Source organism: Grampus griseus (assembly GCF_964374135.1).
Source record: "Grampus griseus genome assembly, chromosome: 1".
Classification (NCBI taxonomy): Eukaryota; Metazoa; Chordata; class Mammalia; order Artiodactyla; family Delphinidae; genus Grampus; species Grampus griseus.
This window is the reverse complement of record NC_139017.1, coordinates 105,306,432-105,324,293: the sequence shown is the minus strand read 5'-3', so window position 1 is coordinate 105,324,293 and position 17,862 is coordinate 105,306,432. Positions and strand designations below refer to the sequence as shown.

At 39.6% G+C, this 17,862-nt stretch overlaps 1 protein-coding gene across 5 annotated transcripts in view; it reads right to left on the bottom strand.

Moving 5' to 3' along the window:
- KYAT3 (kynurenine aminotransferase 3) overlaps nt 1-17,862 on the bottom strand; it is a 58,129-nt gene that overhangs the window by 32,432 nt on the left and 7,835 nt on the right. For all 5 annotated transcript variants that reach the window (XM_082664464.1, XM_082664468.1, XM_082664465.1 and 2 more), the window contains 3 exons: nt 2,166-2,224; nt 1,429-1,573; nt 638-787 (listed from right to left, as the gene is read on the bottom strand). In XM_082664464.1, coding sequence (XP_082520590.1) covers nt 638-787; nt 1,429-1,573; nt 2,166-2,224 — 354 coding nt within the window. The remainder of the gene's footprint in view (nt 1-637; nt 788-1,428; nt 1,574-2,165; nt 2,225-17,862) is intronic.

Sequence of the window (17,862 nt, the reverse complement as noted above, 5' to 3'; positions counted from 1 at the left end):
ACTAAATAAAGAAATCACTCAGCCTTCTTGTTATACATCCCTCACACAGTGCTGCTAACAATACAGGGTACAAAAAGACAGGGACCAAATACTTGTTGATTGAGTTCGGATTAAAGGTTATTTTAGCAGTGAAAACTAAGATTCATTTTCCCGCATCACTGCTAGCCCCTTTTACCTTCTCTTATCTAAATAGGCTGTAAATATAAGAATAAATGACATGCAACAAAATGGATGAATCTCACAGACAAAATGATAAATGAGAGAAGCCAAACTCAAGAGTACATACTGTATGATTCTATTATATCAAGTTAAAGAGCTGGCAAAATGAACCTATGGTGACAGAACACAGAAGAGCGGTTACCTCTGGAAGAATATAGACTACGGAGGGGCAAAAGGGAACCTTCTGGGTTGCTGGAAATGTACTATATCTTCATCTGGTTTGTGGTTACATGGAGACATACATACACATATACATGTAAACATTTACTAAGCTGTACTTAACATTTGTGAACTTGACTGCACATAAATTATACTTCAAAAATGATTCAAATAAAAAAGAGTATAAAATAAGTAAAAATAAAAGCAGGACAAATGATAGTGATTAATATAGGCAACATGATAATGTTAATGTACTTACTTCATCTCCCTCATCAATTAATCCTTGAATGGCATTAAAAAGAGATCCGTATGCTCCTACTGTCACAAGGATTTCTTTATTTGGATTTATTTGATTTTGATAAAACTTTTCATATAGGCAGGACAGAGCTTTCACAAGTGATGGATGACCCTGTTGAGTAAAAGGAAGAATAAAACCTTAAATTTAATTATGGGACCTACTTCTTTGAGATAGTTTGGCTCTAAAATGTAAGAATTTTTAACATCTGGGTTTTATAATTTTCCAATTTGTATTTTTAAATGGCAATAAATTAAAATATCTTTTTTCCTATTTTCAGAGGGTTCCTGCATGAATGGTCATGAAGACTTGTGGTAATTGTTTTTTAGTAGAATCTATGAAATCTCTGGATATCCTAGGCATTCCACCACAGAAAGATGGAGGTTGTGCTGAGGTAGAAAGAAAGAAAGTAACTAGTTGGAAATAGAGAATATTAAGTAAGAAGCCAGTGCTGAGGCTGCGTAAGTTTGAAAGGGAGAGAAAATATGTCTAAAGTGAATATTCTCCTTCCCTGCTTGTCGTAGGACCTCATCCTGGAACAACGGTAAACGAAGAGCCAAGACAGGACTGTGGAGAAGCTGGAAGTAGGGGACAGCTCATCCTAGGAGATAAGGGTAAGGGTGAGTGTTCCTCTGGTTATCAAGTTGGGACAGTTGGTTCCAGAAAGCCAATTACGGAGAAGTGGTAGAAGTACATTCACGCACAATACAATATAAAATACAAGCTCACACCCCACATAGTCCTCATATACTTACAAAGCCCCGTGTGTACTGATTCAGACTATCAATTGCTGCAATCCTTGATAATTCTTCCTTTACATATACAGGAGGGGATATATCTGGAAGGCCTTGGCCAAGATTCACAACAGAGGGGTCTGCAGCCAACTTGGTAAATTCAATCCTAAGGTAAAAAACACTAATATTAGTAAGTACTAAAATTACAAAGTTAGCTGTTTATACCTCATAGTCTTTAGAAACTGAAAAATAAGACTTAGTTTAGTCTTACAGATCAAACAAAATTAATGAGTTCACGACAAAAATTTTACCGTCTACAAAATGACTTTACCCGGAAAAATTATGGCTGAACTGATGAACTTAATGTTTCTTACAAATCTCAGTTCCACGATGCCCATATTTTAATCATATAATTATTTTTCTCAACCATCTGCTGCTAGGTTCTCTTATCAACCATTAGAAAGGAGGGCTAATAGGAAAAGTTGATGGATTAGAAGGTAAGTTCCACAAGGGCATCCACCCAATCTGTCATTTTCTCTGTCCATTTCCAGTGCCTAGCTCAGGACCTGGCACATTTGCTAAGTGAATAAATCAGTGTATGAATCATTATTTCCTTCCATTTCCACTGAATGGATGAATTAGAATAAGTGGTTTTATTTATAGACTATAGATAAAGCTAAAAATTCCCAAATAAGGATATAAACATGTGGAGGAAAAAAACTTCACCCAATGATTATTGTTTATTCTAATGTACTCACCACACATTGCTATCAAGGCCTTCAATTCGTTTTGCATTTTTGAATTTCAAAGACATTTTCTGAAAGATATAAATATTGAAAGGTTTTAAAATTTCTTTAATCAAAACAAAAATGCCAGAAAATCATGGGTAACTCTTGCTTTTCCCTATTGGCACCATGGAAAAAGCAGTACTGTAGAGATAAATTCTAGACGCCAATACAAAGTTCCGAAGAGGAATTCATCTCCCACCTACTGCTCTAAGGAGTGTTTTTCCTTATGAACCTTAGATGTTTATCTTCTCACCTAAGAACAAAAATATCACCCTAGCCTAAAAAATAAATCAATTTAAAGGCCTGAACTATACTGAAGAGAACAATAATGATACTAAAAAAAGTCAGTTTAAAGAAATATCTTGAGGGGACTTCCCTGGTGGTGCAGTGGATAAGACTTCGCACTCCCAATGCAGGGGGCCCAGGTTTGATCCCTGGTCAGGGAAGTAGATCCCACATGCATGCTGCAACTAAAAATCCCGCATACCGCAGCTAAGAGTTCACATGCCACAACTAAGGAGCCAGCGAGCTGCAACTAAGGAGGCTGTGAGCCACAACCAAGACCCGGTGCAACAAAACATATAAATAAATAAATAAATACTTGAGTCATGCTGTGAAGATCATTTTAGGCCAGGTGTACTAACAGTTTCACAATTAAGTTCCTTGTATGGCATACAGGAAGCACCAAAACAAATGGTTTTAAAACTACTTAATAAGGAGTTCTAAATAATAATAATAGTAGGTAACATTATTGGGTACTAAGTATGTACGAGGCACTGCTCTAAGTGTCTTAAATAATTAACTCATTTAATATTTACAACAACTCTATGTAGTGGTTCTATTATGAGCCATAATTTACACATGAGGAAAGTGAGGTACACAGAGGATAAGATCATGTAACTTTACATCTGCCCAATTCACGAAACCTAGTAGCATTTAAACCCAAACAGATTCAACTCAGGATGTGAACCCAGGTAGTGTGACTTCAGAACACATATTCAGTACTGTTTCCGCATACTGTCTTTTACTTAACAAGACCTTTGATTACTAGCATGCTGTCTCTTAAAAAAGTATATTAGAGGGCTTCCCTGGTGGCGAAGTGGTTGAGAGTCCGCCTGACGATGCAGGGGACACAGGTTCGTGCCCCGGTCTGGGAAGATCCCACATGCCGTGGAGCGGCTAGGCCCGTGAGCCATGGCCGCTGAGCCTGCGCGTCCGGAGCCTGCGCGTCCGGAGCCTGTGCTCCGCAACGGAAGAGGCCACAACAGTGAGAGGCCCGCGTACCGCAAAAAAGTATATATATATATACATATTAGACATTTAGGTCAGGTCTACTCACATCAAGCAAGTTAGGGCTGGGGTATAAAAATATTAAAAGCTAAAATTATGGAAGAGCATGCAATTTTTTAGTCCTTTAGAGTCTAAAATTAAGTTTATATTATCTCTCAAAAGCACTGAATTAGTTTTGAGTTCATTGTTGCCAAGCTGCTGGAAATTAAAAAAAAAAAAAAGATTGGCAGCATTTTTGCAAAGATTTTCCTAATAGAATATTAAAGTAATTTTAATTCCATCTGGGAGGGAGATAATGATAATGGTTATTAAACAGACCATTGTTCTCATCTATTCCCAATAATGGAACCAAGAAAAATATCTTTTTACTCTCATATTTTTAATCTTTGAAACTCCAGTGAAGTAAATCACACGCAAATTCTCCAGAGGTTAATGTGTCTTCCAGAACAGCCTAATGATTAAATGCCCACCTGAACATGATGCTGTTATAGAGACTACAATTATAAAACTAAAACTCTGAGAAAGATAGAAAAGGTATTCTAACAGTTGTTCTTTGTCATCTCTAAAACATGTTTAAAGTTAATGATTCATTTAATCTATGACTACAAACACAAAGTAGAAATTCATATATAAAAGTGAGCATAGTCTACAGTAGATAATTTAGACAAAGTCCAATTTCACCTAAAATATTTGGATAATTGCAGACAAAATGCATTTTTCAGATTTAATTTTCTTTAACATTTGTATCTAGATGAGCCTCTTCTCCCACGACTCTCTGTGCCTCTGTTCCTTCCCACTGTATACCTCAACCATTCTGACCTGTTAAATATGCTATAGTCTTCTCTCACAAGCTCCGTATGTGATCCTTCCCTTACCCAAAAGGTCTTTCTACACCAATGTTTCTCAGCCTTTTCTTTTTGTCACCACCGTGCACCCCCCTCCCCCAACCATGGAGACTTTTTAGACATTTTTTCTAATCATGTCTCCCCCGCTCCCTCATTAAATATTAAGGAATAAGATTTTGTCGGATAGAATTGAGCTTTGGATGATCACAAAACATTGTAATAACCAAGATTTATTTCACCTGCCAAGCACCAGTTTCTCCCTCTTGGGGGCAATAATGCCCCTGTTAAGAATGCATGTTCTGCATTCAATCTAAGCCCTGCTCTCCACAACCTCGTCCCTTCACTTGGCTAACTCCTATTCCACCTGCCACCTTCAGTTCTCAAGTTAGACTTCATTTCCTCCAGAGAGCCTTCTCTGATTCCTCAAGTCATGGTTAGATGCTCCTGCTATGTGTTCCTATGACATGAAGCATTCCCAGCATTTACTACATAACATTGTCTTTTTTTCTGTTTATTTGTCTGTATTCTTCCTTAGACTATAAGCTCTGTGAGGACTATTTCTAGGTTGTTCACTGTTCACTGACTGTGTATTAATCGGATTTCTCCAGAGAAACTGAACCAATAGGATGTGTGTGTATATATATATAGCGATTTATTTCTAGGAATTGGCTCATGAGATTTGTGGGAGCTAGCAAGTTCAAAATCTGCAGAGCTCCAGCAGGCTGGAGACCCAAGGAAGAGCTCATGTTGCAGCTTGAGTCTGAAGGCAGTGTGGAGGCAGAATTCCCTCTTCCTGGGGGAACCTCAGTCTTTTTTTTCTCTTACAGCCTTTAGCTGACTGAATCAAGGCCAAATTACATTATGGAGGGTAATTTGCTTTACTTAAAGTCTACTGATTGAAACGTTATCTTACCTGAAAAATATCTTCACAGAACAATCTAGACTGGTGTTTGACCAAATATCTGGGTAGTGTGGCCTAGGCAAGTTGACAGATAAAATTAACCATCAGAGTGTCCAACACACAGTGCTATGCCTAGCACATAGCAAGCTTTTAATAAATATCTGATGAATGAATGAAAAAAACCCACACATTAGGAGTGAACTTATGGTGTCAGCTACCTTAAGTTAATGCTTCAGTAACACATGACCCCAAAGTCTTGGTTGCTTAAAATCATAAGGGGTTATTTCCTTCTTGTGCTACATATTCACTGAAAGTTAGCTGTTGCTCTGTTCCATGTCACTCTAACTCTTGAGACACAGGCTGATGAAATAGCCTCTATCTGGAATATGGCTAGTTTCATGGCAGAAGGAAAAAATTCTTAACAAGTTTCTGCTTAGATGCAGACACATCACTTCTACTCACATTTTATTGGCCAAAGCAATTTCATGGCTAAGCCTGACACCAACATGGCAGAAATGAAGTCTGGAGTTATAATGAGATACGTAGTTATTATGGGTTGAATTGTGCTCCCCCCGCTGCCCATTCTTACATTGAAGTTTTAACATCCAGTACTTCAGAATGTGATGTTATTTGGTAATAGGTTCATTGCAGATGTAATTAGTTAAGTTGAGGTCATTAGGGTGGGCCCTAATCCAATGTGAATGGTGTTCATATAAAAAGGGGAAATTTGGAGATAGACTGGCATACAGGGAGAGTGCCATATGAAGATGAAGGCCGAAATCAGGGTGATGCTTTTAGAAGTCAAGAAACACCAAAGTTTGTCAGCTAATCACCGGAAGCTGGGAGACAAACATGGGACAGATTCCTCCTCACAGCCATCAGAAGGAACCAATCCTGCCAACACCTTGATCCTGGACTTCCAGCCTCCTAAACTGTGTGGTAATACATTTTTGTTGTTGAAACCACTCAGTTTGTGCTACTTTGTTAAGGCAGCCCAAGGAAACGAAGATAGCAGTGAAATGTATAAGACATGCTACAATGCCCAAAGACATCAAGATTCAGCAGTAGGTGCAAATGCTCACTGTCTAAGAACTATTGTCCAGAGTAGATCCGGTATTAGGAAAAGAAAATAAACCTAAAATCCTATGGGGAATTAAACATGAGCCCCAAGTGTACAATGGAACATCTATAGGGCCTGTATAATTTCTGGGCAGCTAACTCCATGAGGTGGCTTCTGTTCCCAGGGAGATTAATACCTGGCATACATATACTGACCTGCTATGTTATAAATGCAAAACTGCTAGGGTACTAATAAGCAGCATCTTTTGTTGTTAATGTGAAGCTGAAAAAATGCAGTTCTACAGAATCACCATTAAGTTCCACTCTTGGCAGAGATAAGAAAAAGCTTATTGTTATTGTCTTTAAAATGTTTACTGTACCTGTCAGAATAGCTATCATCAGGAACCTTCGTGCACTATTGGTGGGATTGTAAATTGGTGCAGCCACTATGGAAAATAGTATGGAGGTTCTTTAAGAAAATTAAAAATAGAACCACCATATGATCCAGTAATTTCACCTCTGAGTATTTACCCGAAGAAAACAAAGACGCTAATTTGAAAAGATATATACACTCCAATGTTCACTGCCTCATTATTTACAAACAGCCAAGATAAGTGCCCATGGATAGACAAATGGATAAAGAAGATGTGGTGTGTGTGTGTGTGTGTGTGTATATATATATATATATATATATACATGTATATATTAAACATGGTGTGTGTGTATATATATATACACACACACACATACACATACACACACAGAATATACTCAGCCATAAAAAAATAAATAAAATCTTACCATTTTTAACAACATGGATGGATCTAGAGGGCCTTATGCTAAACGAAGTAAGTCAGACAGAGAAAGACAAATACTGTATGATCTCACTTATATGTGGACTCCAAAAAACAAAACAAACAGAAAAAACAAATGAAAACAGATTCACAGATACAGAGAACAAATGAGTGGTTGCCAGAAGGGAGGGGGCGTGAAATAGGTGAACGGGGATTAAGAGGAACAAACCTCCAGTTATGTAAAATATAAAACATAAGGATGTAATGTACAGCATAAGGAATATGGTCAATAATATTGTAATAACTTTGTATGGGGACAGATGGTTACTAGACTTATTGTTGTGATCATTTCATAATGTATACAACGTCAAAACATTATGTAATACACTTGAAACTAACATAATATTGTATGTCAAATACATTTCGACTTAAAAAAAAATGTTTACTGCAATGGTACTGGAACAGGAAAGTCTGGAAAGAAGAAAAAAATATTACCCATTATCCTAAGACTCAAACATACTCAAGTTTCAGTTGTATGTAATTTGAGGGCCCTACCTGTTTGACCTGATGCATTTAGATGGGATAGGACAAGTGTAGAAAAAACCCAAATGGTGAGCTGAAGCTGGGGAAATCAAGGCTGTCAATATCTGTGAATCACAGGGTATGAGTCAAGTATAAAAAAGATAAAGAATGCAAGAGGGCTTCCCTGGTGGCGCAGTGGTTGAGAGTCTGCCTGCCGATGCAGGGGACATGGGTTCGTGCCCCGGTCCGGGAAGATTCCACATGCCGCGGAGCGGCAGGGCCCATGAGCCACGGCCGCTGAGCCTGCGCATCCGGAGTCTGTGCTCCGCAACGGGAGAGGCCACAGCAGTGAGATGCCCACGTGCCGAAAAAAAATATTTAGAAAAAAAGAATGCAAGAAAAGGCCAGAAACAGAAATTACAAAGCTAATTTTTTGAGAGGTGAAGACAATAACCAGGCATGAGAAGCAGATGGACTGAAGTACTTCAAGACTAGGCTGGAGCAGAAAGGGAGAACCCGTATAATGGGCATGACTTTAATGTGGTGCCAGGCTGCTGGGGTAGCCTAAACATATATTATCTTTTAGAGCTATGAATTAGGCATTTATAGTTGTGATCACATGTGAGTTTTAAAGTTTTTTTTTTGCCTTTTCTCTTGACGGAGTATCTTAAACATTTTATGAATTTTCTTAGTCATCATAAAATTTTCAATTTTAATTAGTAGGTAATATTTCAGGTTATGAATCACACCTTACTCCTTCATTCCCCTAGTTTGTGCATTTATTATTCAAGTGTTTGGCAATTTTAGGTAGTATGTTTCTTCTGCATAATATGTGGTCCCTGCTTTGTTTCCTTCAGTTTTAGTTTGATGTGGAAAGTGAATGTTTAAACAGATCTGTTTCAAAAAGAAACGTTGTGCCTCTTTCCCTTTGGAAAGATGATGTATTGACACATTACCAGTTTGAGAGTCTGCTAGAAATTTGATAGTTCCCCAAACTGACTAAAAAGAAACTTTGTTATACTCTTTCCTAGCTTGGAGAGTGAGAAACAGACCAGTGCATAGATGCCTTTGAAGCTCCAAAACTATATGAATCAGATCTCTTAGTTGCACAGGCAGAAACTCAATCTCAACAGCTTAGGGAAAAAAGGAATTTATTAGAAAGCTCATGTCACCATGAGAAGGTAAAAGGTGCAGCCAGCATCAAGGGTAACAGTGAAACCAGAAACGTAAACCTCATCAGGGCTCTGCTTCATCTACTTTTCTATGCAATCTCTGTCTGCTTTTCTCCACGAGACAAAACACAGTTATACCTCCCGATTTCACCACCACAGAGGGCCTGAGAGCTGCCTTCTCTGGTGCCAATTTCAAAAATTCTAGAGAACGGCTCTGAATGGCTCCTCCCCCCCTCCCCAATTTAAAAAGTACTATATTAATATGCCTGTTAAGACTATAATGAAAAGATATCAGAGCAGTGTGAAGCAAGATCATGAGAGAAATAGAGATGTAGCCAACCAAGGATGCCATTTTTTTGGATGCTTTTTTTTTTTTCAAATGTACTTACTACCCAATCAAAAAACGGTATAGACCTGACTCCCCATCTCCAGCCCCTCTGGATGTGCTCCCTAAGCTAGAACCTGTCACTGCCCCTGGTGGTATCTTTACAAATATACCAGCACCTAACAAAACATATGTTTGGAATGGGGAAAAGAGCATTTTCCAGAAAGATAGGAGGAACTGCTGTCCTTAGAGAATGGGAGGGGGTCCCAGGTCACAGCAGTCTATGAAAGTCCATCTAGAAGGGAAGGCTGATAGGGAGAGGGGTACAGACACCCTACTTCTATGGCAGAGCTGAAGGTATGCAGTGTAAATGTCTATGTCTGGAACAGAGAACCGGGGAAGAGGTGAATGGAGAACCAAATTCTAAGGCAGGGGTGAAATTAAGTTTCCTCCTATATACCAATGCGTTGATTGCAATCTCATATCTCCCTTATATTCGAACTACATTGGCTTTCATTCACTCATGGAACAAATATTTCTTGAATACTTATTTTATACAAGGCACTTTTCTTCGTGGGGTATATCAGTGAGCAAAACAGACTAAAATTCTCTATTCTCATTGAGCCTTTCTTCTTTCTATGCCTTAAACACTCCAGGTTTGTTCCCATCTGTCACGGATTATATTACTCTGTATAATTATTCACCCCTCCTTTTCGGAAGGAGTGACTTTGAGATTGGACCTGTGATTTGCTCTGGTCAATGGAATGTGAGTGAATGTGACATATACTAGGTCCAGGAGAAACATTAAAAGCTGTTGCATGGTTTGGCTCAGCCTCTGGTTCTTCTCTCCTCTACTGTGCGAAGACCATGACTCAGGTAGGGGTTACATTTTTACCTTAGATCCTGAAATTTAAAAAAACACATAGAGTGCAGCTGCAACCTGCAGCAAAGCTACAGCTGACTTATAGCCTACATAAAACCTGAGTGAGAATGGGACGGCTAATGTTACAAGAAGGTAAGATTTGGTGGCTTTTGTTACAGCAGCAGAGCTGACTGATATAAAAGCTTTTGCAATTGCTGCGTCCTCTGCCTAGAATGCCCTCTCTTAGGTCTTCATGTGGCTCGTTCCTTATGTCCTTCTATTCGATATGCTCTCTATTCAAATAGAACCTCCTCAGAGAGGGCTGCCGAAACTATATGCCCTAACGTTACTCACCCCCTCTCTCCCACTAGTACCACCAATGGTTCTAGCAGTTTTCTCTATTTCATCTTCTTATGACATTCGCAACTACCTAAAATTATTTTAACTTGTAAATGATCTGTCTCTCACTAAAATGAAAAATTCAGAAAACAAGACTTGTGTTGCTCATTGCTGTATCTCCAGTATCTAAAATCGTGTATGAAAGGTAATGTGTTCAAAAGTATTTTTTGAACATATGAATGAAATCCTACCTCTTTAATTATCCTCACGTTGAATTATTTCAATGGCATTCTGCCTCTAATCCATCATTTGCAGTGCTCCAGAGCTAAACACTTAAAACACAGCCTGGGTGATGCTACTAGCTTGCTCTAAACTCTCCAAAGACTCTCCTCAGTCCATGAAACGTAACTCAAATTCGAACCTGGCACTCAAGGCTCTTAATCTCCTTTCAGCCTTCTCTCACTCTGTGCTGCTGCCTCATATACAGTGACTCAACAGCATAGGACCACTTGCCACTCTCTAATTACCTTCAGTGCGTTTTCTGTTTCCGATGCTTCTATTCAAGTTCTTCCCTCTGTTTGAGATCATCTTCTCCATAATCCCCACTGTGGTTGGCTCAGAAATGACCTCCCCAAAAACATCTGCATCTTATCCCTGAAACCTGTGAATGTTACCTTATAGGGCAATATATATCCTTATATCCTTGCAGATGTGATTAAATTAAGGAACTTGAGATGAGGAGATAATTTTGGAATATCCAGGTGGGCCCTAAATTTAATCACAGGTATCCATATAAGAGGGAGGCAGAGAGAGATTATACACACACAGAGAAGGCTATGTGAAGATGGAGCAGAGAGTGGCTTGAAGATGCTGGCAATGAAGATTAGAGTGATGTGGCCGTAAGCCAAAGAATACCAGCAGCTATCAGAAGCTGGAAGAGGCTGGACTGGATTGTCTCTAGAGCCTCTGGGGGGGACTCTGGGTGACAATGATGTATCGAGGTAGGTTCAATGTTTGTAATAGTTACACCACTCAGGTGAGGAATGTTGATAATGAGAGAGGCTATGCATGTGAGGGCCAGGGGATACATGGGAACTCTGTAGGTTCTGCTCAATTTTGCTCTGAAGCTATAACGCTCTTTTAAAAAAAAGTTTATTAAAATTTTAAAAACTTAAAAAAAAAAAGAGCTGCCGGGGTATTGTGAAATCATGTTCTCTTTCTCCCTTTGGACAAAATGCTGTTCAAGCAAGCAGACACTGACAGAATTATCTCACAGGTAATAGATGTTAGTTCTAAGGTATGGCTCTCCATTCAAAAAAGCAGACAAATTACATTCTTTTGCCACTAGATGGCACGGGAAAATAACAGAATGTTCCTGTAATGAAAAAACTGAAAGTGGAAATGCAAAGTAGGGATGTAGACTTAAAAGACTCAACAAAATATAAAACACTCACATACATGTTACCCAGATTCAGTAATGATATCAAGATTTTGCCTCATTTGCTTCATCTCTTCTGCTTTTCCTTTTCTTTCTTTTTTTTTTTAATTGCTGAGTAATTTTAAAGCAAATCCTAGACCTTAAGTCATTTGCCACTATATACTTGGTATATATCTCTAAAAAACATTGATATTCTCTTATATAACTTCAATGTCATCATCACAGCTCACTAACAATGATTCCTTGATATCATCTAATACCCAATCTACAGTCATATTTCTCTAAGTGTCTTTAAAAATATCTCTTTACATTTCTGTTGATTGGGTCAAGTTCCTAAACAAGGTCCATATATCATACTGGTGGTTAAGCCTCTTTCCACCCCAGAGCAGTCCCTCTGAAACACTACCCACCACCACTTTTCCCCTGTGCTGACTTGTTGAAGAAACCAAGTCAGGAATCTATCCTGTGGTTATGACCCACATTCTGGATTTGTTTGCTTTTCTAATTCGTTACATAACTTAGTCCTCAATCTGCCATATCTCCTATAACTGGTCTGCACTTAGAGTCACTATATAATATCCTTTCTTGAGTAGACAGAGCCAGACTTAGAATACCAGAGCTAGATACAGGTGAGAATGGTATTTTAGTTATGCCACTTATAAGCTGTGTGACCTTGGGCAAGTTACTAAACCTATTTAAGCCTCCACTGTTTCATTTGTAAAACAGGATTATAACAAATCATAACTTGAAGAATTTTGTAAATATAAAGTGACATAATAAGGGGATTAGATCAATATGGCAGAGTAGGAGGACATGGAGATCACCTCCCCTAACAAACACATCAGAAATACATCTACAGGGGGCTTCCCTGGTGGCGCAGTGGTTAAGAATCCACCTGCCAATGCAGGGACACGGGTTCGAGCCTTGGTCCGGGAAGATCCCACATCCCACGGAGCAACTAAGCCTGCATGCCATGACTACTGAGCCTGAGCCCTAGAGCCCGTGAGCCACAACTACTGAGCCCACGTGCCACAACTACTGAATCCCGTGCGCCTAGAGCCCGTGCTCCACAACAAGAGAAGCCACCGCAATGAGAAGCCTGTGCACCACAACAAAGAGTAGCCCCCACTCACCGCAGCTAGAGAAAGCCCATGCGCAACAACAAAGACCCAACACAGCCAAAAAAACAGATAAATAAAAATAAATAAATTTGCAAAAAAAAAAAAAAAAGAATGCACAGACTGAATATAGCATAGTAAGATGTTTAAAAAAAAAATACATCTACATGTGGAACGATTCGCATGGAAGACTAACTGGAAACTGACAGAACGCCTCTACAACCAAAGCTGCAAGAAAGATTTCCACTAACTGGGCAGAATGGAAAAAAGGCTTAGGGTAGGGAGCTCCGCCACAGTGAGGGAGCTGAAAGGTCTGAGAGAATCCTCCCCCTGGGGAGCAAGCGGGTTGAGCCACAGACAGGGTGTCCTAGTCCCAGGGTCCTACATGGAGGAGACAAGCCCTCTGGCTGCTGGGAGAATTGCTGGAACAGAGAGAACTGGAGAAGCCTAGACTTTACCTGTGAAGAGTACATGGGGTCTGGCCTACCAATAAACAGGGCAGAGAGAGCTCTGCATTGGTGGCTGCTGGCTCGCTACATTTCCCAATCCAAGCAGAAAGAATACCCCAGCCTCACCCACTCCACATCACAGCTTGGCACTAGATCTGGGGCAGACACGTCCTGGGAGAAGACTCGATCTAGGGACACAGAGATGGCCTAGTGGCCTGGGTTGTGGTCCAGCTGGAGTGGTGGCCATTGTTAGCACTTACTCCTGCAATGCCTGGGAACCACCGCGACCAACATGATGAGGTCCCTTTCACAGACACATGAGTGTACCAGCTCCACCCACTCCACGCCAGAACTTGGCACTGGATCTTGGGCAGACAGGTCCTAGGAGAAGACTGCCACAGAGGCAGCCCAGATCTCTGGCGGCAGCATAGTCGCCTCATTTCCTACAGCCACTATGTCCCGGCCCCAGCCCCAGCCTAGTGAGTGCTTGGCCTGCCTACTCCACACCACAGCCTTGCACTAGATCAGGGATAACCACAACAGGGTTAGGGATGTGACTTTAGGTTGTGTCTGAGTGGAGCCACAGACACCTACTCAGGTGGTGCATCAGACCTCTGTGAGTTCACAAGCCAAACACTCAAGGGGAATGAAGCCTGATCAATCCAGAGCCTCAGTGCTTCTGCTCCAAAAACTGGTGAGCAGACCCTACCACTGACAGGGTGGCGACAGCCACAGAGCAGACAGGAAGTCCTGCTTCATACCCTGCACAGGCTCTAGATCCTCCAACACCAACCACAACCCCTAACAAGGTGATAACAGTCAGCACACCCTAAGGGAAGAGCTGGCTGGAATCCATATCAAAACCAGCCTTTGCACCAAAGACACTGGTTTGTGTCTTTGAAGGATATGCACAGTCTGCACAGGGATGCTCCAACATGAAAGCACCCCTACAAGACCACAATAGATAACAATTTCTCCCTAGTTCACAGAGAAAGAGAAAGTTAAGTCAAATGAAAAGGCAGAGGAAATTCTCCCAATTAAAAGAGCAAGAGAAAGCCCCTGAAAAAACTAAATAATGAAACATATAATCAGTCTACCAGACACTGAGTTCAAAGAGTTATTAATAAAAATGCTGACTGGATTAAGAAAGAGAACTGATCTAAACACAGATTGTTTCAACAAGGAACTAGAAACTATAAAGACCCAGCTGAAAACAGGTAATTGAATTTCTGAGACAAAAAGCACTCTAGGAATAATGAATAGCCATCTTAATGACACAAGAAATAATCTGGAAGATAAAATAAATCACCCAATCAGAACAACAGACAGAAAAACAAATAAAAAAAAAAAAGAAAGCAACATATGAGATCAATGGGATAATATAAAGTGTGCCAATCTATGTATAATAGGGGTTCCAGAAGGTGAAGAGAGAGAGGGGATTGAAAATGTATTTAAAGAAATTATGGCTGAAATATCCCCAAACCTAAAGAAGGAAACAGGTATCTACGTATAGGAATCACAGAGAGTCCCCAACAAGAGGAACTCAAACAGAACTACAGTAAGACATAATTAAAATAGCAAAAGTAAAAGAGAGAATTCAAAAGGCAGCAAGGTAAAATCAAAGAATCATTTACAAGGGAACACCCATGAAACTATCAACTGATAGAGGACCCAGAAAAACAAAACACACAATGAAAGAGGGGAAATTGCACTACCACAGAGATTAAAAAAAAAAAACAAAAACAAAAGATAATACTGTGAACAATTATGTGCCAACAAACTGGACAACCTAGCAAAAATGGACAAATTTCTACACATACAGCTTGCCAAGAATAAGTCAAGAAGAAACAATTTAGGGGCTTCCCTGGTGGCACAGTGGTTGAGAGTCCGCCTGCCGATGCGGGGGACACGGGTTTGTGCCCCGGTCCGGGAAGATCCCACATGCCACGGAGCGCCTGGGCCCGTGAGCCATGGACGCTGAGCCTGCGCGTCCGGAGCCTGCGCGTCCGGAGCCTGTGCTCCACGATGGGAGAGGCCGCAGCAGTGAGAGGCCCACGTACCACAAAGAAAAAAAAAAAAAAGAAGAAACAATTTAAACAGACCAATCACTAGAAGCAAAACAGAATCTGTAATTTAAAAAATTCCTCGCAGGCTTCCCTGATGGCGCAGTGGTTGAGAGTCTGCCTGCCGATGCAGGGGACATGGGTTCGTGCCCCGGTCCGGGAAGATCCCACATGCCGCGGAGTGGCTGGGCCCGTGAGCCATGGCTGCTAAGCCTGCGCGTCCGGAGCCTGTGCTCCGCAACGGGAGAGGCCACAACAGTGAGGCCCGCGTACCGCAAAAAAAAAATAAAAAATAAAAATTCCTCGCAAACAAAAGATCAGGACTCAATGGCTTCAATGGGGAATTCTACCAAACAAACAAAAAAAGAACTTATTCTTCTCAAAGTATTCCAAAAAACTGAAGAAGAGGGAAAACTCCCAAATTCACTCTACAAGGCCACCATTACCCTGATACAAAACCAGACAAAGACACTACAAAAAAAGAAAATTATTACAGGCCAATATCTTTGATGAATATAGAGGCAAAAATCCTCAACAAAAGATCAGCAAACTGAATCCAACAATACTTAAAGAGGATCATATACCATGATCAAGTTGGATTTATTCCAGTGTCACATGCATGGTTCAACATACACAAATCAATCAATGTGATACACCATATCAACAAAAGGAAACACAAAAACTACATGTATTCTCAATAGATGCAGAAAAAGCATTTGACAGAATTCAACAACCATTCATGGTAAAAACTGTTGTCAAAGTGGGTATACAGGGAACATATTTCAACATAATAAAGACCATTTATGACAAACCCACAGGTAACATAATATTCAATGGTTAAAAGCTGAAAGCCTTCCCACTAAATTCAGGAACAAGACAAGGATGCCTTGTCTTTTGCTGCTTTTATTTAACATAGTATTGGAAGTCCTAGACACAGCAATAGGACAAGAAGAAGAAATAAAAGGTATCCAAATTGAAAGGGAAGAGGTCAAACTGTCACTATTTGCAGATGACATGATACTCTATGTAGAGAACCAGAAAGTCTCACACAAAACCCATTAGAACCAATAAATGAATTCAGCAAAGTTGTAGAATACAAGATTAAGATACAGAAATCTATTGCTTTTCTATTCCCAAGTAATAAAATATCAGAAAGTGAATGTAAAAAAAAAATCCTATTTAAAATCACATAAAAACAAAACAAAACAAAAAACTTAGGAAGAAACTTAATGAAGGAGGTGAAAGATTTATACACTGAAAACTATAAAACACTGATACAGGAAATTGAAGATGATTCAATGAAATGAAAAGATAACCTGTGCTCTTGAGTTGGAAGAATTAATATTGTTAAAATGGCCATACTACCCAAAGCAACCTACAAATTTAATGTGATCCCTATCAAATTGCCCATGAAATTTTTCACAGAACTAGAATAAATAATCCTAAAATTTATAGGGATAGGGAGGGTGGGAGGGAGACACAAGAGGGAGGGCATATGGGGATATATGTATACATATAGCTGATTCACTTTGTTATACAGCAGAAACTAACACACCATTGTAAAGCAATTATACTCCAATAAAGATGTTAAAAAAAAATTTATAGGAACCATAAGAGATCCAGAATTGCCAAAGCAATCCTGACGACAAAGAACAAAGCAGTAGGCACAACACTCCCAGACTTCAGACAATACTACAAAGCTACAGTAATCAAAATAGCATGGTTTTGGCACAAAAACAGACACCCACATTAATGGAACAGACTAGAGAGACCAGGAATAAACCCACCCAGCTACGGTCAACTAATCTATGACAAAGTAAGCAAGAATATACATGGAGAAAAGATAATCTCCTCAATAAGTGGTGCTGGGAGAACTGGACAGACACATGTAAAACAATAAGGTTAGAACATTCCCTCACACCATATACAAAAATAAACTCAAAATAGCTTGAAGACCTAAATGTAAGATATAACATCATAAAACACCTAGAAAAGAACATATGTGAAACAGTCTTTGACATAAATTGTAGCAATATTTTCTTAATTAGCCTCCAAAGGCAAAAGAAATAAAGGAAAAAATAAACAAATGGGACCTAATTAAACTTAAGTTTTTGCACAGCAAAGGAAACCATCAATGAAACAAAAAGACAACCTACAGAATGGGAGAAAATTCCATTTACAATGGAAGGAACCCAAGCATCAACAGATGACTGGCATAAGAAGATGCGGTATATATACAATGGAATATTACTCAGCCATAAAAAAGAATGAAATATTGCCATTTGCAGCAATGTGGATGGACCTAGAGAATATTATGCTTAGTAAAGTAAGTCATACAGAGAAAAGCAAATACTATATGACAGCACTTATATGTGGAATCTAAAAATACAAATGAATGTATATACAAAACAGAAACAGGCTTACAGACATAGAAAACAAACTTATGATTATCAAAGAGTGTGCAGGGGGAGGGAATTAGGAGTATGTGAT